This window comes from Pan paniscus, chromosome 9 (genome assembly GCF_029289425.2).
Source record: "Pan paniscus chromosome 9, NHGRI_mPanPan1-v2.0_pri, whole genome shotgun sequence".
Lineage (NCBI taxonomy): Eukaryota > Metazoa > Chordata > Mammalia > Primates > Hominidae > Pan > Pan paniscus.
In genome coordinates, this window is record NC_073258.2 from 130,196,469 (window position 1) to 130,219,438 (window position 22,970).

A 22,970-nucleotide genomic window follows, 5' to 3' on the forward strand; every position below is an offset into this window, starting at 1 on the left:
TTTGCTTAGGATTGTCTTGGCTATACAGGCTCTTTTCTGGTTCCATATGAAATTTAAAGTAGTTTTTTCTAATTCTGTGAAGCAAGTCAGTGGTAGCTTGATGGGAATAGCACTGAATCTATAAATTACTTTGGCAGTATGGCCATTTTCACATTATAGATTCTTCCTATCCATGAGCAGGGAATATTTTTCCATTTGTTTGTGTCCTCCCTTATTTCCTTGAGCAGTGGTTTGTAGTTCTCCTTGAAGAGATCCTTCACGTCCATTGTATGTAAGTTGTATTCCTATGTATTTTATTTTCTTTGTAGCAATTGTGAGTGGGAATTCATTCATGATTTGGCTGTCTGCTTGTCTATTATTGGTGTATAGAAATGCTCGTGATTTTTGCACACTGATTTTGTATCCTGAGGCTTTGGTGAAGTTGTTTATCAGCTTAAGGATTTTTTGGGGTAAAATGATGGGGTTTTCTAAATATACAATAATGTCATCTGCAAACAGACAATTTGACTTCCCCTCTTCCTATTTAACTGGAGTATTTGGCCCATTTACATTTAAGGTTAATATTGTTATGTGTGAATTTGATTCTGTCATTATGATGCTAGCTGGTTATTTTGCACATTAGTTGATGCAGTTTCTTCAATATGTCATTGGTCTTTATATTTTGGTGTATTTTTGCAGTGGCTGGTACCAGGTTTTCCTTTCCTTATTTAGTGCTTCCTTCAGGAGCTCTTATAAGGCAGGCCTGGTGGTGACAAAATCCCTCAGCATTTGCTCTGTAAAGGATTTTATTTCTCCTTCACTTATGAAGCTTAGTTTGGCTGGATATGAAATTCTGGGTTTCAAATTCTTTTCTTTAAAAATGTTGAATATTGGCCCTCACTCTCTTCTGGCTTGTAGGGTTTCTGCAGAGAGATCCACTGTTAGTCTGATGGGCTTCCCTTTGTAGGTAACCTGACCATTGTCTTTCGTTGCCCTTAACATTTTTTCCTTTGTTTCAACCTTGGAGAATCTAATGATTATGTGTCTTGGGGTTGCTCTTCTCGAGGACCATATCAGTGGTGTTCTCTGTATTTCCTAATTCAAATACTGGCTTGTTTTGCTAGGTTGGGGGAAGTTCTCCTGGATAATATCCTGAAGTGTGTTTTCCAGCTTGGTTCCATTCTCCCCTTCACTTTCAGGGACCCCAACCAATCGTAGGCTTGGTCTTTTCACATAGTCCCATATTTCTTTGAGGCTTTGTTTGTTCCTTTACAGTCTTTTTTCTTTAATCTTGTCTTCATGCCTTATTTCAGTAAGTTGATCTTCAATCTCTGATACCCTTTCTTCCACCTGGTGGATTCGGCTATTGATACTTGTGTATGCTTCATGATGTTCTTGTGCTGTGTTTTTCAGCTCCATCAGGTCATTTATGTTCTTGTCTAAACAGGGTATTCTAGTTAGCAATTCCTGTAACCTTTTGTCAAGGTTCTTAGCTTCCTTGCATTGGGTTAGAACATGTTCCTTTAGCTCGCAGGAGTTTGTTATTACCCACCTTCCAAAGCCTACTTCTGTCAATTCGTCAAACTCATTCTCTGTCCTCCAGTTTTGTGCTCTTGCTGGAGAGTTGTTCCAATAATTTGGAAGAGAAGAGGTCTTTGGAATTTTCAGCATTTTTGTGCTGGTTTTTCCTCATCTTCATGGATTTATCTACCTCTCATCTTTGAGGTCGATGACCTTTGGATGGGGTTTCTATGTGGAGGTCCTTTTTGTTGATGTTGATGTTATTGCTTTCTGTTTGTTAGTTTTTCTCCTAACAGTCAGGCCTCTCTTCTGCAGGTCTGATGCAATTTGCTGGAGGCTCACTCCAGAACCTATTTGCCTGGGTATCACCAGCAGAGGCTGCAGAACAGCAAAGATTGCTGCCTGCTCCTCCTCTGGAGGCTTCGTCCCAGAGGGGCACTGGTCTAATGCCAGCTAGAGCTCTCCTGTATGAGCTGTCTGTCAACCCCTGTTGGGAGGTTTCTCTCAGTCAGGAGGCACGGGGGTGAGGGACCCACTTGAGGAGGCAGTCTGTCCCTTAGCAGAGCTCAAGCGCTCTGCTGGGAGAACCCTCCTTGTCAGGATCCACTGCTCTCTTCAGAGCTGGCAGGCAGGAATGTTTTAAGTCTGCTGAAGCTGCACCCACAGCCACCCCTCCCTCCAGGTGTTCTGTCCCAGGGAGATGGGAGTTTTATCTATAAGCCCCTGACTAGGGCTGCTGCCTTTCTTTCAGAGATGCCCTGCCCAGTGAAGAGGAATTTAGAAAGCCAGTCTGGCCACAGCTGCTTTGCCATGCTGTGTTGGATTCCACCCAGTCCGAACTTCAGGCCTCCATAGCACTGTGAGGGGAAAACCACCTACTCAAGCCTCAGTAATAGCAGACGCCCCTCCGCCGACCAAGCTTGATCATTCCAGGTCGACTTCAGACTGCTGTGCTGGCAGTGAGAATTTCAAGCCAGTGATTCTTAGCTTGCTGGGCTCCGTGGGAGTGGGACCGACTGAGCAAGACCACTTGGCTCCCTAGCTTTAGCCCCTTTTCCAGGGGAGTGAATGGTTCTGTCTTCTGTCTTGCTGGAGTTCTAGGCACCACTGTGGTACCAAAAAAAATAAAACAAAACAAAACTCCTGCAGCTAGCTCAGTGTCTGCCCAAACAGCCGACCAGTTTGGGGCTTGAAATCCAGGACCCTGGTGGTGTAGGCACATGAGGGAATCCTCTGGTTTGTGGACTGCAAAAACTGTGGGAAAAGCATAGTATCTGGGCCAGATAGCACAGTCCCTCATGGCTTCCCTTGGCTGGGGGAAGGATGTCCCTGCCCTTTGCACTTCCCAGGTGAGGTGATGCTCCACCTTGTTTCTGCTTGCCCTCCATGTGTTGGACCCACTGCCTAACTAGTCCCAATGAGATCAACTGGGTACCTCAGCTGGAAATGCAGAAATCATCCACCTTCTGTGTTGGTCTTGCTGAGAGCTGCAGACTGGAGCTGCTCCTGTTCAGCCATCTTACCAGATCCCCCTTTATTTTTCATATTCTATTTGTTCTTTTACATTTGTTTTCTTTTTGTATTGCTCTATGTTACTTGAATATTTTTCTATTTCATTTTGATTTATGCACATTGTTTTTAGTTCATCTCTTTTTACAGCTTTCTTAGTGGCTGCTCTAAGTATTACATTACATACACAAAACGTAACACATTCTACTGGTGTTTTCATTTCATGAGTTTGAGTGAAGCATAGAAACTTTGCTTCTCTTTATGTCCCTTTGTCCTCCCCCCATTTATAATATAGTTATTTTGAACATTTCCTCTACATACATTTAGAACCACCTCAGATAGCATTATGATTTTGTACAAACTGTCAAGCATGATTTAGAAAACTAACGAGGAAAAGAAAACCTAGTGTATTTACTCATACTTTTGCTTACCATGTTTTTTCTTTCCTGATGTTCTAGGATCACTTTTTAAAATTATTTCTTTTTATTTTAGAAAGCTTCCTTCAGTCATTCTTCTAGGGTATGTCTGCTGGCAACAAATGATCTTAATTTTCCATCATCTGAGAACGTCTTGATTTCCTCCTTATTTCTGAAAGATATTTTCATTGGGTATAGGATTCTCAGTTGCCCGCTTTTTCTCTTCAGCACTTGAAAGATGTCATGCTACTTCCTTATAGCCTCCATAGTTTCTGATGAGAAATTTGCTATAATTATTAATAGAATCGTTTTCCCTGTATAGGTAATATATCTTTTATTTCCTATTGAATTCAAGACATTTTCTTTTTCTTTAGTTCTCAGAAGTAATTATGATGTATCTTGGAATTTATTTCTTTGGGTTTGTCTTGTTTTGGGCTTTGCTTTGCTTCTTTGCTGAATCTGCAGGTTTATATTTCTAAAAATTTGGGAAATTTTTACATCATTATTTCCTTGAGTACTTTTTCAGCCTCACTCTCTTTCTCCTCTCCATCCACAACTCAGGTAATAGGAAGGTTGTTAGATCTTTGGTTATTATCCCACAGGTCCCTGAAGCTCTGTTCTTTTTCTCCCCCTAGGCTATTTTCTCTGTTAGAATCCGTGTTGTTCAGATTGGTTAATTTCTACTGTTGTATCTTCCAATTCACTGGTTTTCTTCTTTGCCCCTGCTCTTCTGCTGTTGAGGAACAGCATTCCACTATGCATTTCGATTACTTTATTTTTCAACTCTAAAATTTCCATTTGGTTCTTCTTTATATCTTCTATTTCTTTGCTGAGACTATTTCTTTGTAGAGGCTTCATATTTTTAAATTTGTTTTAAGCATATTTGTAATTTCTTGAAGCATTTTAAAATCTTTCGACATATTTATTTTCTTTTTTTATTATACTTTAAGTTTTAGGGTACATTGACATATTTATTTTCTTCACAAACACGGATAGTACCTTTGCACAGTGGCTTTTAATGTTACAAAAAAATTTAACAGTAGTCTTCCATTCTAATATATATTAGTTTACAAATGATGTAGATTTTAAATATATCTATTTTTATACAGCATAAAAGCTAATATTTCTCATTATAACCTGCAGAATTATTTAGTTTCTTGGCTATTAAATAGGCTAGATTGGTTTAAATGTGAAATTTGTATTTTAATAATAATAATTATATATCAATTACAAATTCAAAACACTTTTGAGTCAGATAATTACTTCTGAAGAAATAATTAACAATGACTCACTATTCCTTGTTGATAATCAATAGCTGAAACATTTTTATCATGGCTGCCTTATAAACTTTGTCAGATAATTCTAATATGTCTATTTTCTCAATCGTCTATTTTATCCTGCTTTACAATCAGTTTGAGATATTTTTGGTTTTGAGCATGACAAATAATTTTCAGTTGAAATCTGGACTTTTTTGCATTATATTCTGTGACTCTGGCTCTCGTTTCAACCTTCCATTCTAGCTAGGTTTTTATGACATCACTTTGGAGGGGTGCTGCCATTTTGTCACCAGGTAGAGACAGAAATCCAGGTTTCCTACTTGGTCTCCATTGACACTTGAGGGTAGGGATACCTCTTTGAACCTCTTGATGTGAATGGGAGTTCCAGTTTCCAATGTGGTTTTCACTAACACCATGGTGGGGGTTGCCTCATTACCACTAGTGGTGGTAAAAGTCCTGACTCTTTATTAGGCCCTCCTACATCTCGACTACATCCCAGTCAAGAGAGGGAGGAGACGCCTCACTACTGCCAGCTGGCAATGGAACTCTGGCTCCCCACATGGTCTCCTGGTCTCCATGACTTCTTTTCAGCTGATGAGGGTGAAAGTCTCAGTTATCTACTTGGCCTTCCCTGATATCACCCTGGCAGGGGTTTGGGGACACTTCATGACAGAGTTGCAAAGGTAGACATCTAGAATCCCCAGTCTCCCTTTGCTGGTGTGGATGCAGGATGGTGCCTGTTTTTTTGTTTGTTTGTTTCTTTGGTTGGTTGTGTGTGTGTGTGTGTGTGTGTGTGTGTGTCTGTGTTTTGGTTTGGTTAGAGTGTAGCAGTTATTGTCTAAAAGTTTCTTCTTATAGGCTTCCCCTTTCCTGGTCCTTTGGCCAGAAAGATCAGACTTTTGTTGGGGCTTCTTTTGGTCTGTACCCATTGGCATTTCCAGGTTGCTGGCTGTCTCAGCTCCATCTCTGGGATACATCAGGCAAAATAAAACAAGGAACTAATTCCTCTGGCCCCCAAATCCCACTGGTTTGTCTTCTTTCCAACTTTTAGAGTTTTCTTCTGATTTTGTTTATATGTAATGCTTGGGGATTTTATTTGTACTTGGCAGAAGGAATAGGAAAATTATATCTACTCCATGCTGCCAGGAGTATAAATCTCCATTTGCTTTTTAAAATTTTTATTTTTGATATGACAAATAATTGTATATATTTATGGGTTACAATGTGATGCTTTGGTATATGTATACACTGTAGAATAATTAAATAAAGCTAATTACTATATCCATCATCTCACATACTTATATTTTTATGGTGAGAACATTTAAAATCTATTCTCTTAGCAATTTTGAATCATATGTTATTATTGACTGTGTTCACCTTGCTGTGCAATAACTTACAAATTTATTCCTTCTGCCTAATGAGAACTTTATACCCTACGGTCAATGTCCCCTCATGCTCTTACCCCACCCCACCCTCAGCCTCTGGTAACCACCATTCTACTTTCTGCTTCTTTAAGTTTGACTTTTTTAGATTCCACATACAAGTGAAATCATGTAGTATTTTGTGGGGTTTTTTTGTGCTGGAGTTATTTCACTTAGTATAATGTCCTCCAGTTTCATCCACATTCTCACAAATAACAGGGTTTTCTTCTTTTTTATAGGCTGAGTAGTAGTCCATGCACTTATTTCCGTACTTTGTTTTTGTCGTATGGTGTAAGGAAAAGCCTGATTCACATAGATATAACAGTTGAAGAAGGCAAAAGCTTTAACAATATAACTTTCAGTCTCAAGTTATTTGTCTTGTGCTTTACTGATTTTTCCTCCCTTTAATTTAACCCCCTCCCTTCCTTCCAAGACAACCAGATATGTGTTTAATTGTTTTTAGAACATAAATCACTATTTTCATAAGCAGAAACAATGTGTTTCTGCCCTTCTGCCTTCTCTGACACCCTGAGCTCTTTCCATATCTCTTCCCCAATACATCCCAATCTCAACCTGAGTCTTCTTCTTGAGCCAGGTAGTTCTGTATATTTCAAAGGCAACATCAACAATAAATGGAAACATTTTCTTTGGTTTATCTTTAGCAGAAATCCACACAATCAAGTTGTAAATTTATTTATGTATTCTAATAACTTGATTACTATATGTTCTTTTGTCTAATCCCTTAATAACTTAGGTTTACAAAGATTTCTCATACACCCTATGTTCCATATATATTCATTTGATAAAAGAGATCACTTTGCCTTGCATTGGTAAAGGTCATGTCAGTGATGGTGAATATGATTTAGCAAGCATCTATTGAGCACTTGTTATTTGCCAGGCATTGAGGTTACAAATACATACAAAAAGACATAAATTCAAGAAAGGCAGAGGATTTGGGGAAGGTGGTAGTGGTGGCCCCATAGTTTAAATATATCAAAATCATCAATTTAAACCTAATTAGAAAATGTTAGAAGTGAAATTATTGGAGAAAGGGAGATAAAAAAGACATTGAAAAAGAAGAATTTGATAACATAAAATCATTTCAAAAATACAGGCTAAACTACAAGGAACGAGAGCAAATAAACTCAACAAACAATTCATAAATGAGATTAAAAGGTTTTAAGAGGAAATGACAAATATAGAAGACAAGCAAAGAAGAGCCAACATACAGATAATAGAAGTCTCTGAAAAAGAAAACCAAAACAATGAAACAGAACAAATAATAAGATCATAATCTGTGAAAGCTTTCCTGAAATTAAAATATTTGAAACTACATACTGGAAGAGCACATTATGTACTTATGAAAACTGACCCAGAACAGTCACCATTGAGGCTATTGGACTTCAAATTTTAAAAAAAGTTTTGAACAACTAGGTAACTTATTTACAAGAGTAAGAGGAACAGACTGTCATTAGACTTTTTGAAAGCAGCACTTTATGCAAGAAAAAAATGGAGTAACATATTTAACATACTCAAGGAAAGAAAATGTGAGCCAAAGATTTTATATCCAGCCAAAAAGACTTTCAAATATAAGGGCTACAAACTTTTATGAATATGTAAGAACTCAGGAAAATATTATTCCTATGTGACCCTCCTGAGGAATTTACTAGAGAATGAGCTTTAGACAACCAAGTAACTGGAGGAACATTGACACAAGGCTAGTGCTCTGTGAGAAAAACAAAGCTTCAGGTTTCTGTTTTCTTCCCAGCAAGTGTCTCAAGGAAAAAAATTGTTGGAGAAAGTCTGATTCACACTAATGTATTGCCTTCTCTCAAAAATGTTGGCCCCTTGAATTATGTTTGACTTTGCTTTTCTCCAATGCCATAAAGCGGTTTTCTTCATTTCAAATTTAACTTTCACAGCTGGTTTTCATGAAATAGTTGCTCTGATATAAGATACTTCATCATAGCTGAACAAAGAAGTGTAGTCTGAATTTGGATTAGAAGTATGAATTTGAATTGTGATATATTTTGTCTTAAAAATTATTTCCTAGCACTCTTCACCAAAACGACCTGGAAACAATGACCAACTCCGTATTAATGGGCACCCTAGTGTCCAGGTTGTAATTTCTAAATACTATTTCCAACTAAAAGGAACCAGGGATCATAGAAAAAATGGCTTGTCCAAGTCTGCAGCGTTATATATACAAGATGAGCCTGGGATGTTTTGTCACACCAGAAAGCCAGAACGCTGACAAATACTAATTGTGTCAAAAGGACTCTAGAGCCACCGTGGAGCTCCCACTAATCACAAGTGATACAATCTGACTGTAATGGATTAAAACATATCACATACGTTTCAATCCATGAGTTCATAATGAAACAAACAACTTTTATTTTCAAACAATTATTTGAAAAACCGGTAAATAAAGGTAAAGCATTAAACATTTATCTTGCCTTTCTTTCAGAATTGTGCCTCAAAAAGAGTCAACTAGAGGAAAATTCTCTTTGTAGAATTATGAGGACTAATAAATGAGGAGAGAAAACAGAATTAGAATGGAACTCTTATAGAAGTAGTGTACCTACACAGTAATCACAAAACATCACAAAAAATACCGACATTATGTATCTCATGAAGGAAGATTACATTTTCTACAAAATAGTCTGACAAAAAAATCAAACCTAAATTTGATCAAGCCTCTAAGATATAACTAGCAATTTACAAGAATTTCAGGGGAAAGAGAAACATGGTAAATAATACCATATGACTTCATTCTTTCATACAACAACAACAAATTGCAAGATAAAAAAGAAAGGAGTTAAGAGAGACTTAAAGAGCATATAAACCATATTTAGGTCTTGATTCAAGCAAACCAACTAAAAAAGCAAACCAACCAATAAACAAAAAACAACAACAAATTATAACGTGGACACTGATAGAACATTTGATGATAATTAAGGAATTATTTTGAACTTTTTGGTGTGATAATGTAGATGAAATATTTTATCTTAAGTTATTTCCTAGCACTCTTCACCAAAACGACCTGGAAACGATGACCAACTCAGTATTAATGGGCACCCTAGTGTCCAGGTTGTAATTTCTAAATACTATTTCCAACTAAAAGGAACCAGGGATCATTGAAAAAATGGCTTGTCCAAGTCTGCAGCATTATATATACACGATGAGCCTGGGATGTTTTGTCACACCAGAAAGCCAGATGAAATGTTGTGATAATTTGGGTTTTCTCCAAAATAATCCACTGGAAAGGTAGTGCGTGTGTAACAGATGAAGCAAGATTGCTCACAGGTTGATCATTGTTGAAGGCCAATGATGAAGGCATGGGAGTTTATTATACGATCTGCTTGTGTATATGTTTGAACTGTCCTGTAGTAAGAAGATGAAAAAGGAATATAATTTTCTTCAGAGTTTATATTCTACACGGGGAGATAAAAGTATAAGTAAATTACTTTTTAATGCAGTTAAATATATTTTATAATAGAAATGTACATGGAGAATGCTTGGGGAACCCTGAGGAGAAAAGAAAAGTGTGCGGATGGGAGGAACTAACAATTAATGAGTGCCATTCCATACCTGGTCCTTCCCATATGTTACATATGGCAGAAATACTGAAAGTGGAGAATATACAGTTAGTACTTTATAATAAATAACTTTTAAAAATATGCTCATATTAGGTATTTTAGTTGCACTTTTATAGATGAAGTGCAACTAAAGATTGAAGCTCAGAGCAGATAAATAACTAAATAATAGTCATAAGAATGCGTGTCAGGCACTTCACATACATTATTACATTTAATTCTTATAATCCTGTAAGAAAAGAATTACTCTGCTCATTTTGAAGATTAGAAAGAAAGCTTATGGAGGTTAAGTAACTTGCTAAATATTTCACATAGCTGGTAGCTGGAAGAAGTGAGATTTGAACACAGGATTCTCTCATACTAATCCCCAACCCTTTCCATGAATTGTTACAGCAGGAGGGGAAAGAAGAGGCTGGGGGTCCTTCACACACAAATGCTCTGTAAGCTGGGCTTTGATATTTCAGTAAGGTTTAGTCCATTTGAGAGTAAGTAGGAGTCAGCTTGGGAGGCATTCCAAGAAAAAAAAAAAAAAAACAGGGTCAACGAAAGATTGAGACACAACACAGTGTGTTTAGGGAATTGGAAACAGGGACCCAGTGGCTGGATTCTAGGATGCAAAGAAGGTGGTGTTGGCAGATACGGCCAGTAGCACCTGTTGGGATTGGATTGGGCAGGTCCTTGGAAAGCACAGTCTTTATCCCAGAGACAATGAGTAGCCATTGGTGGATTTCAAGCAGACCAGTGTGGAAGCTGTGTGGAGAGTGTATCGGAAGCAAAGGGGAGTGATACCGGGGAGAAAGCCAGGGGATTACTGTAATGAAGAATGTATGCAGAAGACAATGCTGGTTTACATTACTCTGACAGGACGTTTTTACACGGCCAGAGTGGATGTGGATGCTTCTGAGAAATGAAGTTTGGGCTTACCCACCCATCTTGAGAGTTCTTAACTGTGTGTGCCAATATGCATAGGAATCTCCCTTTACAGAAAAATCCTCCAGGAAAAGCAGCAAGAGGTTTGGGGAAAGAAGAGAGAACATTGACAATGGTTGAATGGCCTGACAGCTGTCTGTGGACTAGTTTGGAGGCTCTGTGGAGAAAGTAGCAGAGATAAAAGGTAAAGGAGGCATTTCCATGAGGACCTATGTTAAACCCCAGGCACAAGCGGTGGCTGAGTACGGCAGAGTGAGCAGAGGGACATTCTCCCCAGTTCTGCATAGGACTCAGCACCCTCAGGGCAAACCCTCTCGGCTCATGCCCTTATGGAAAGCATGAGCAACAGAGCTGGTGGGGAGAAACGTGTCTTGATGAGGAGACTGCATTTGTTACCAGTTCACAGGACAGACCTGAAGAATCCTAGACACCTGGGGCGACTTTGGGAAGGGCTGGGTTTCCTTGTGTCAGGTGAGCATTCAGACCTGGAAAGAGTAAGGTGTCCCTTCATTTGTATTTACAGACTTGTAACGCCTCAGGACCATCCACTGAGGTGGGGCCAGTAAGGGATGAAAAGTTGGGAATGGAATAATGAAATACTTCCAGGGCTTAGTGACCAACTGGATGTTCCTATTATCCAGATTTGGCCAAAGGTTTCAAAGCTTTCCATACGGTGCACAGCACACGAAGTATGGCCCATGGACAGTGGCCATGGATGTCCACGCCTTGGTCTTTTAGGCTGCCTAAATTGTTGCCTGTTACCTCTTTTGAATCTTGGACTGGCCTCATTTCCAGACCCAAGCCTCCCGCTGGCTCTTGCTATAATTTATTGGATACACATCCCCAAAACCCATCTTCCCAAAGGACCATCAAACTGAAGTAGATCTTTTCTGCTCTAGACAACAAGATAACAAAAAGACCAAGGTCTGTAAAAGAAAGGAAGAATTATAAACCCAACAGATGTTAACATGAAATACAGTACTCCCACCGGGTGTGGTGGCTCACGTCTGTAATCCCAGCACTTTGGGAGGCCGAGGCGGGCGGATCACGAGGTCAGGAGATTGAGACCATCCTGGCTAACACGGTGAAACCCCGTCTCTACTAAAAATACAAAAAATTAGCCAGGCATAGTGGCGGGTGCCTGCAGTCCCAGCTACTCAGGAGGCTGAGGCGGGAGAATGGCGTGAGCCCGGAAGGCGGAGCTTGCAGTGAGCCGAGATCGCGCCACTGCACTCCAGCCTGGGTGACAGGGCAAGACTCCATCTCAAAAAGAAAGAAAAAAGAAATACAGTACTCCCTCCTTATCCTAAGGGAATGGGATCCAAGACCCCCAGTGGACAACTGAAACTGCAGATAGTACTGAGCTCAATTGCTGTCTATCACAATACGTTTCTGTTCATGTCTTCCACAAATTTAACTGCTTTTCCATCTTAACTAGGCACTTGTCAAAAACTGTGGCTGTAAGTTTTACAGTTTGAGGTGTGACAGCAAAACTAGCCTGAATTGCTTTTCCCTTCTCTACAATTTCACAGATTGAAGATTCACCCTTACCACAAATATCAGCAACCTCAGTGTATTATTTTTTTTCCTTTCCTTATTAGGATGAGAATGTTTACCTTTTCACTTAAAGGAGGCACTTTACAGTTTCTCTTTGATGGATCCAAATTGCCAGCATCACTACTCTTGTGCTTTGAGGCCATTATGAAATCAAATAAGAGTTACTCAAACACAAACACTGAGATCCCATGGCAGTTGATCTGATCACCAAGATGGCTACTAAGTGCCTGGTGAGCAGGCAGCATCTACAGCAGGAGACACTGGACAAAGGGAAGATTCACATCCTGGGTGGGATGGAGTGTGATGGCATGAGATTTCATCATGCTAGTCAGAACAGCATGCAATTTAAAACTTATGAATTGTTTATTTATGGAATTTTCCTTTCAATATTTGCTGACTGCAGGTGACCACAGGTAACTGAAACCACTGAAAGCAAAACCATAGATAACAGAAACTATAGTAGTCCCCTGCTTTTCTATTTGTTTATTTAAAAAAAAAAAAAAGAATGAGGAGAAGGCACAGGATGAGCATTTGGCTATTTCATGCCACCCAGATGGTAAAGTAAGCTGGCTCAAACACCTGTCATGCTTAGCCCTATCTGGAGTGTAAGGGAAGGAGGGATCAGAGCTTCATGCCTGGCATGGCATGCATTCATGTTCTTTTGTTCTGGTCGGACTCAAGCTCAGTTACATGAGATTGCATGTACCCAGCAGCAAGTCACCAGCCCTCACCAGCCTTTTTTCGGCATGTTCATGGTCTGACCTCACTTGGATGTCTCTGTGCTGTCTAAGGTCAGAGCAGTTGGCAAAGCTCCCTCAGCTGATACAAGCTTACACTGCAGGTACCTAGGACACCAAAAACAACAATCTTAGCTCCTACCACTAGGATTTCTCCTACTAACCCAAACATACACCACGCCTTGGTTTTGTCCTTGGCTCTAGAGTTATAAGAGCAATGGTTTCTACCCTGAAGACGCTTACCAATGAGTTGGGAGTCAGTTATGGAGACAAGACAGGTTGACACAGACTTAAAGAATATTATAGTCAGAGGCAATTTGGAGGTCATCGGTCCAACTCCCTCACTGAAGATGAGGAATCCGAGTCCTAAAGAGGAGCAACTTGCCAGAGGCCATAGAGCCAATAAGAGGCAGAGTTCAGACTTGACCTGGGCCTGGACAGTACAGAACTCTTTAATTATACCAGCTACCACTTACTGAAGAAGAAATACCAACTGCTAAATACTTTATAACTGTATTACTTCATTTAATCCTCACAACAATCCCTTTAAGTCATTATTACAAATCCTATTTTATAGATGGAGAAATACAGTTTAGAGAGAGGTAATTGAACTTCCCAAAAACCTTCTGTCTTAGTCCATTTGGGCTGTTATAAGAGAATACCATAGACTGGTGGCTTAGAAACAACAACCATTTATTTCTCACAGTTCTGAAGGCTGGGGAGTCCAAGGTCAAGGGTCCAGCAGGTTCAGAGTCTGAAGAGGACCTGCTTTCTGGTTTCTAGAGTGCTCCCTTGGTGGAAGGGGCCAGGGGCCTCTCTTGGGCCCCTTTTGTAAGGGCACTAATACCATTCATGAAGCCTCTACCCTCATGACCTAATCACCTCCCAAAGGCTCCTAATACCATTGCATTGGGAGTTAAGATTCTAACACAGAAATTTTAGGAGGACACAAACATTGAGATCATAGCACCAACCAATGAATAAATGACAGTACCCCGATTTGAACCCACTTAAACCATCTTTTAAAGTTCATGCTCTGAAACGCTCCTCTATGCTGCCTTTCATACACTGGCTGCCTCTTTCTGTTCCACCTGACAGTGAGAACTCACACGTGATGGAGAATATAATACAAGCTGGGTAAGCTCCCTGTCCAGAGCCTTTCTCGCAGCTGGTTCTATCCGTACACTAGCCTGAATGTCACCATGTCAGAAGTTCTCAACAATGCCTGCCTGGAAAAGGGGAGTGATGTGACCTGGACAGTGAGAGCCTCTGTTTAAATGTTCTAAAATACCCCCAGGCTTTCAAAAAGACAGAGTCCACTGGGCTTGAGCACTGGCACTCAGGCCATGTATGAACACTGAGCATTGCAAGGAAGCAGTACAAGGCCTGAGAATGAACTCGAACTCTCCACTGGGGACTTGAAACTAAAGTAAGTGATTCTAGAGTACTGTGTGGACCACAGAGAGCTTGATGTAGTAGAAAGAGGACAGGAGTTTGAATGAGTCCTGGCTTTGAATTTGTCTCTCACCCAAGCATGCACCTTCTTTTGTGTAGTCAACGATCTATGAAATGCCCCAGGAAGACAAGAATCACATGCATGTCAGCTCTAGAGAATGCCCAGTGAAGATACAATCCGAGCAGGAGTGGAAATAATCAGGAAAGCTTCCTGTATGGTGTAGTCTTATAAATGACTGAAAGTGCTAGCCCACTCTCCCCTGGGAAACACACAGAGGCCAGGGTTACCCCGGAGGCCACCAGCAAGTCCCCATCCATCTGGCACCCTTCACAGAGGCCACCATCCCATCTGGACTCAGCCTCCTTGGCTCCCACTGCAGGGCTTTGGAGAGAGGTTGACATTCACTAACAAAAGGATCCTTTGAGAAGCCCAGGAGCTCAGAAGGAAAAGCACAGGCTGAACGCTTGATCTGCCTGCTTGGCTGTTGTGCAAGAGCTGGAGGGGGGAGAGGAGAGGCAGGGCAGGGTGGCTTGCAGTGGCCACCATCCCTCCCTAGCTGCGGAGGAGCCAGCTCTGATGATGGGCTGGGCCCCTCCCACAGATTTTCCCAGGGACTAGACAAAAGAGGAATAGAGAGCAGGACAAGGGTGGAGGCCTCAGATAAAAATTAATTAACACTATTTTTCTTTCTTTTTAAAAAGGTAATCTCTTAATCCTAAGCACTGGGATTCATGTGTGCCCTTTGGTCTATAACCACAAAGGAAACAATCAGGAAGAATCCAGGTTCATGGCCTTAACTTTAGATTTCCTCTTCTCAATGGTTCTTTGTGTGGCAATCTCCTGTGAAGTGAGATAGGCCTTCCAACCAAGCTGCAGCAACCATGGCCAAGGTCAGCCATCACCAGGAGGGTTTTGACGTGGAGAGACTGGGAACTGCAAGGACGCTGCAGGTCAGGGTTTGAGCTACCAAGGGGAAAGGAGGCTGGGGCCACAACTGTTTCCCAACGGCTGTCCAAATAACTTCTTATTCCATCAGTTGATTTTTCTCTAACACAATCCATCACCCCCTACCCTTCTCTCTACCTCCATCTAGTCACTATTTTAGGAACAGAGAAATCAAGAGCCTTGAAACTAGAAGATCCTTTTTGAAGTCTTTTTGTCTATACTCTTGCACAATAAAGACAAGAAAGGCTTTGCTGTCCTGGTCTCCATCCTCTGGAAGTTGGGGGAAGGGAGAAGAAGTGGGATGATAGGAAAAGAATATAAGAGCAATTTGAAACCAATTAGAAATTGGGGAGTTATTAGAAGTTATTCTTTATTCTCTACCCAAGTTACAGCACTACCAGCAGTTGCTCAAGCCAGGCACTTGGGAGGACATCACCAATCTCTCTCCCTCAACTCATCTATGTTTACAGCCCGTGATCTAGGCCATCATGATCTCTTTCTAGGATATTGGAATGTTCTTAACTGATCTCCTGCTGTAATATATTATTGCTCTTCGATCCAAATCACAACTAGAATTTCCTTTCTAATGCACAACCTAATTATGTTTCTCCCCTGCTTCACTGGCTTATTATTGCTTTCAGAATAAATTCCAAACTCCTAAGTACAGCATTCACAGCTCTCCATGGGCAGGCCCCTGCCTCTGTCCCAGCTCTCAAAGCCTATACTGAACTGGTAGGAAATGTTCTAACTTGCCTCCTGGACGTGGTACATTCTTCCTGGATCATTCTTTTCCCACTCTGGACAACTTTTGTCCATTCTTCAGGTCCCAGGTAGTTTGTCTCTTGTTCTAACAGATGAAGAGCCCGCCTACATTCAGTCAGGTACCTCTTCAATGGGCTCCTATGACTTTTGTTCTTGCCTGGATTATGAAAACCATCCCCACTGCCCATTAGCAATCTGTCTTCTGGATGAGGCTGTAAGCTCTTTGAAGGGGCTTGTGGCAGTAGAGTGGAAAGACCATCTTCCTGTTTTTAATTTGCATAAATTTAATTGTATGAACATATTAAAAAGAGAGAGAATTAGAGAGGGAGAGAGAGAAATTGCAATCTCTGTGATACAAGCAATATTGTGTAACATTCTACTTGCCATCCATTAGTCCACATGTGACCCTACATGGTATTCTGGTGAGATGAACTTGAGCCTGTGCTTTATGGTTTTGTTTGTTTGCCTTTGTTTTGGTTTGTATCATATGGCCACTAGACAGATCCATGGGCATCACCTGCTGTGGAAGCAGTAGATTAGGAAGCGACAATATGTTTCAACACTGGAGGAGACATGAGCAGCTTCAGACTTGTTGACACACTGGGTTTTATTCTTCAATTTAGTGCATCCTTTAGGGGATTGTTAAAGGTAATACATGCTATATTTATTTTTTTCTATGACTTTAGAATAAGTAGCCCTGTAAAATACAACTCTACTTTATCAGCCAAGTTTTCCCTCTTTCTCCTGGTGACAGCATCCTCAGCCCAACTGCATGGCTATTACAAGAGCTGTCATGTTCTCACCTGACCCAAATGGGCCAACAAATATCTTATTCTCTAAGATTATTAAATCTGATATCCAGGTGATTGAAGCCATTTCCACTCTTGTGGGTGGAAGCTGTAAGCGGCAAAACTAAAGGGTCATATCTTCCAGGACATGGCAAGACCCAATCTGCTGAAAGGAATAGACAAGAGAGGACCTGAATGGGAAAAGCTGATCAAGAGATGTGTGCTTCTGGCCACTAGGGTCCATAAGAAAGGGCTGGGTGGAGAGGACCAGGGGAGCCACTAGCTGGATGTAGGCTTCTGTGGCACTGACCTCAGGCATGTGAAGAGAGATGGCTGCACTGATGAGCTTTAAGCCTGTCCAACCCTGAGTTTGTATGATTCAAAGGAGTGTGCAGGTAGATGGGGGTAAGTAAATGTCAAGAATGAGAGCTGCCTTGGGAGGGAGAGGAAGGCAGAGAGAAGTAAGACTGAGTGAGGATGGGAGAGAATTGAGGTAGCTAGAATAGGAGAGTGAGTGAAGATTGAAATATTTAGCCTAAGAGCTGGCCTCAGCTGGAAAGTAGGAAAAGGAGGAAATTGAGCCTCAGAGTAGCTAATGACCCCTCAGCGAAGCAGCTGCAAATGTAGCAGAGCCCAGATTTGAATTGAGATCTATGTTATTCTAAAGTCTATGCCTGGTTTAATCCCTTCTTATAACAGATGAGGACAATGAAGCTTTGAGAGATAAAGTGACTTGCCCAAGGACATCAAGATACTTCCAGTAAAACCAATTCTAGAATCACCAAAACCCAGTCAAATATTCCATCCAGGACACTGGTTTCTTCCTACCATAATCAGAAAAAAAGAGGGAAATCACTGAATCTCTGTAAGGCTCTGGAAGAGTCTCCTCTCTTACCTGTGCCCCTGTCAACTCCTTGGTAAATTCAGGAGAATATTGACAAGGTGTCACAGGGAGTGTGATGCAGTCAGAAAATACAAATCCCTCTATTAGGGAAATCCAAGCAATTATTTACTTGTCAATTTAGGAGGGTAGGGCAGGATTAATTTGAGCTAAAGGGATTAGGGTGAAAATAAAGGTGTAATTACTTTTATAATAATGATAATCATTTACTAATCTGATGCAGATATTACTCCACCCTCGAGTAGCTTACCTGTTATGATAGGAAATAAGCCAGAGGTGAAGGTGGGGTTGGGAAGGAGAGAGGTAACTGGTACAGGGAGGGGCAGAAGGAAGAAAATTATACTGGAGAAAAAAACATGCTGTTTTGCTAGTGATGGAAGGGTGGAGATAATCTGCCAGGACAAACAATTTGAGTAAGTCAGACACTATTTGTATTAGGGAATATTTTAAAACACAGTAGAGCCCACATTTCTAATTTTTCTTATTAGAAACTAAAGACAAGAAATGTTAAGTGAACTACTTGAGATCACACAGTTTGTTCCAGGCAGAACTTGGACTAGAACATGGGTCTTTTTACTCTTAGTTCTGTGCTGGTCAAATAACAACCCACATGAGTGTTGGAGAAAGCAGCAAATTGGGAGAAAGGAAAAAGACCAAAGGAAAGATATTGGGATCTAGCTCAAAGGAGCCAGCCCAGCAGGACCAAATGCCACTCTCTACTCTCCATCCACATCTCCTCACCTAATACACTGGAAAAAACATAAGAAGACCCAAGTGTGAGGAATAGCCTTTCACCTCCACGTCTGGAGCTGATGTAAATCAAACTGGCTTGTGGGAATGGTGGAGAGATAGTAGTCCACATTATGTTGGCTCATTATAAGATAATGAGGTATTACCATTTGAGTTTTTAATTTTTCCAGAAGTGAGAATCCACATAAATAAAAAAAAGTAAAAGACACTATGAACAAATGCCTTCTAGTAGCTGTATACGTACAATATACTAATTTCACACAATTTCTAATTGAAATCTCACAACTCCACTCATTCCACAAACATTTATTTGTGACCTACAATGTATCAAGTAGTACGCTGGGCCCTGGGGTTTTACTGCTAAGAAAAATAGACATGATCCTTGCTCTTACAGAGCTTCTCACCAGCAGGTAACATAAACACCAAATAAAAATTATGGAATGAATTAACTAATTGCAGTAAGAGGCTATTAAGGAGAAATACTTAAAATATAGTGAATATTCTTTTAAATGCATAGCTGAGCTTGCTTAAAAGAAGTAGAGAAATCTTCAGGCTCTTGTGGCAAGGAAGAAAGTGAAAAACAAGATTGTAAAGTATAAACCCACTGCCTGGGGCAGGAGGTGGGAGTAGGGTACAGAAGTTGAAAGAACATAGGTTGCCATGTTGGTAACCATAGCTTAGACTGAAATGCCCATGCTGGTCAGGAAACAGAATTGTAGACATTTTTTCAAGGGTAAGGAATCAGAACTGAGACCTTCATCTAACCCGGGACTCTCATAGGGCTACATTATCGGTGAAAGAGTCAACTTTAAAATATCTGCTGGCAGGTAAAGGGAAATGATGAGGGCATTTATTTATCTTAGCATGAGTTCTGGGAACACTTATTTACATTAGGCGGGGTTCTGGTGGAGGGTAGTAAGTCCCCCTGAAAATTCATAACTATAGATCTTATGAGAATTCAGGGTTTAAGTAAATACTCATAATCTTCTTCCTTGGGGAAAATTAGCAAAAAAGTGGCCCCAGGCTGATATCCTTGGCAAAAACAAAAGCATAAATATCACAGGATCTTCCTTTCACATTTGCATAAATATAGACCTAATCCTGTCTTCCACAAATTTCCACAAATAAAGCCACAATAAAATCACTACCAAAGATGAGTTTACAATCCAAAATTGAAAAACAAAGAAGCAAGTTATCAGAGGCAACACACACACATACACACACAACCCCAAAAAACAGAAAAAAAAAGAAAATTACACCTAACCAGCAACATAATTGGACCCTTAAAAACTTCAGTATGTGCTGAAAAAGCCTATAAGATAAATATATTTTAAATGATTGAAGACAGAAAGTGAGGACCGAAAAACATGAGACAAAAAAGATGCTTTCCTAAAAAAGAGGTAAGTAGAATGTTTAGAAGTAAAAAAATACAGTCACTGAGAATAAACTGAACTAAGTAGATTAGAGGTTGCTGAAGACAGAATTAATAAACTGGAAGACAGAGCCAAGTAAATTGAAGGGAATGAGGTTCAGAAAGATTAAAAAAACGGAAAATTGGAAAGTGAGGCTAATAGATCTGGAGACTAGATTAAGAATGCCAAGTTATATCTGCTTTGGGTTTTAGAATGAAAGAATGGAGAAAATGGGGAAGAAGCGATGTTCAAAGATGATTTTCTAGAATGAATAAAGACATGAAATCTCAGATACAAGGAGCACAATGAGCACTTAGCCTGATTTTTAATAAAATTAAAATGCACACCCTGACAGATTATACTAAAATTATAGAACACAAAAGATTAAAAATATTTTTTAAACAACCAGAGAGAAAGATAGGATACCTTCAGGGGAATGGCATGTAGGATTCTAGGTTTGTGATGATTTTCCCTTGTCACTTTGAAGATGGAATTTCCTTGCCAATGGTTTATGTTGTAAGTCAGTCTACATTGTAGGTAAATATGTTTTACACTGATTACATAAAACAAGAAATATTTAATGGTTATTTGTGCAGGATATAAAAACAGTGAAACTGAAGTATTGGGAAACAGTGACTTATATACTATGAGAAGGTGCTGATGGCAGCTAAAGTATTATATTCATATCAAACATTGATATCATTAGAGTATATAATTTATAAATCAGTAGAGTTATAGGAAGGGAATAAAGAAAACTGCATCAATTCAACAGATGGCAGAAAATGAGGAAACAAATCTAAAGAATGGATAGGAAGAGTCAGCTTGGGGTTTGAGAACACAGGAAAGAGAGATGAGATGAGGGTGAAGAGACAGGATGGGCCAGATCTTGTAAATCAGATTTTAAAATTGTGACTCTGAAATGTAGGTGCTCTTTTCTTTAGAAAAAAAAAAATGTAGACATGGAGTCTCAGAAAAGTTACTAATGTATTTTAGTTTATACAACTTCATCAGAGACAGAGCTGCATGGTATGTCCTTCCTCATTCCACTGTGCCAAGCTGTAATTGCTATGAAGACACTCCAAAACCAGAACATCTGGCTCAGCTCATTGACAGAACTAACAAAAACAATAAAAATCAGCAACGTTTGCTAAGCACTTACTAGCTGCCACAGACCATAGTACATGCTTTATGTCAATTAATCCTCACAATTATGAAAGAATCATTATTATTATCCCCATTTTACATATTTGAGAAGACTGAGGCTTAGATGGTTAAATGACTAGGCACGTGGCAAAGCCAGATGCGAACCCAGATTCATCTGCTTTTTTAACCTCCATATAATATGGCTGGAATTTCTGGCCCTTCCCCCAAATTTAGAAAGGATCTGTTCATCTTTTCCAGAAGGCATTTCTTAGAACTAAATATTTTTACAATAATAATGATGTGAATTTTAAAAGAAAATACTCAGCTTTCACCTACCCCACTGACATAGGAGTTTTTACTTTCCTCTATTCCTTCCTAAACTTTAAGCATATGTACACATTGTGTAGCTATAACCATATAGTATAACAATTCTGTGTTTCTACTTTCTGTGCATGCAAAATATTCCATTGAGGTGAAGCACATTACTTGCCTTATTTCTGTCTTATTGGACATTCAATTTCAATCATTCCCCCCCCTTTTTTTTAATAACTTCAACTTCTCCCTATTTGTTAGCCCTTTCATCTTAGCATATAAACACACTCTCTTCTCTTTTGTAGTACAATTATATCCAAACACTTCATCCAATCTACCTACTATTCTATATCCTTCCTTCCCAATTCTGTCAAATTTTCTAAATAAATATTCTTGGCTTAGAGACTCTACTTAATCACTTCTCATTTCTACCTCAATCTACTTCAATTTGGTTTCTTCCATCCTCTTGTCCACTCTCCTTAGGCAATCTCTTTTATGTGCATATTACAACTACATCTTTGCTGGTGACCCACACCCAGACTTCTGCAAAGAATAGTCCAGGGATCAGAGGGCTGGGCTAAGGCTGGGGACCATGAACTTGTGGTGACACAAGTCTAAATGACCTGATGACTTTCTCCAGCAGTGTGCAACAGCTGAGGAGAGGTGGAGAAGAAGGTATGGCTAGAACTAATATCACTTTGGGCTTTGATTAACATAAGGAAGGACAAAGCTGGAGGGGAATTGAGAGTGTTGAGGAGTATGGGGAAGAAAACCCAGAATACAAGGTCATGATCAAAGAAGGTGGTGCAATGTGGAGATACGCCATTCTCAGTAAGCTGGAAGTGAAGGAAGGGAGGCTAGTAATGGTTGATTGGGAGAAAATGCAGGGTTCACAAAGAGCCTTTCTGGCAGTGATGCCCTCATCACAAGAACATGCCTCTCACAAAGGATCTCCTTCATCCCTCTCCAGAAGACAACAAGAGGAAACACAAGAAGAAGTGCTTGGGGCAGATCCCTGGTTCCTGCTTCATGGATGTGAGATGTCCAGGATGCTCTACAGTCACAATGGCCTTTTCCTACGCACGAACAGTAGTTTCATGTCTTGGCTGCTCCACTGTCCTCTGCCCACCTACAGGAGGAAAAGCAAGGCATACAGAAGGATGTCCCTTTAGGAGGAAGTAGCGCTAAAAGCACCCTGAATCAAGATGAGTGGGAAATCATCCCAATAAACATATTTTTAATTTATTTTTGAAAAAAGGACAAGATTATGAGCAAGTGAGAAGGATAGAAGATTGTATTCAGAGAGGGGAGTATGATGTTTGAGATCTGACATGGGGCTCACAAGGACAAAGTGGATCCATGGGGGCGAGTAGCTGAGCTGAAGTGGAGTTACGGAGATCAGTGATCCACATAGGGTGACAGCGTGACCTGAAGGACAGAGAAAGACTGGGCCACAAGGAAAAATCCTCAACAAATATAGGGAGGGATCAAGAGGTGAGTCAGCTCAGCTGCGGTGAGTGATAAGGCAGGATAGTACTATGGCACAGACAGAAGAGTA

At 40.1% G+C, this 22,970-nt stretch overlaps 1 protein-coding gene across 1 annotated transcript; it reads left to right on the plus strand.

Annotated features, from left to right (window-relative positions):
* The first annotated feature begins 22,345 nt into the window (after positions 1–22,345).
* LOC106635316 (small ribosomal subunit protein eS27-like) lies at positions 22,346–22,594 on the plus strand. Its single transcript, XM_014347013.1, has one exon. It carries the CDS (start codon positions 22,346–22,348, stop codon positions 22,592–22,594), a length of 249 nt encoding a protein of 82 aa, XP_014202499.1.
* The last annotated feature ends 376 nt before the right edge of the window (positions 22,595–22,970 follow it).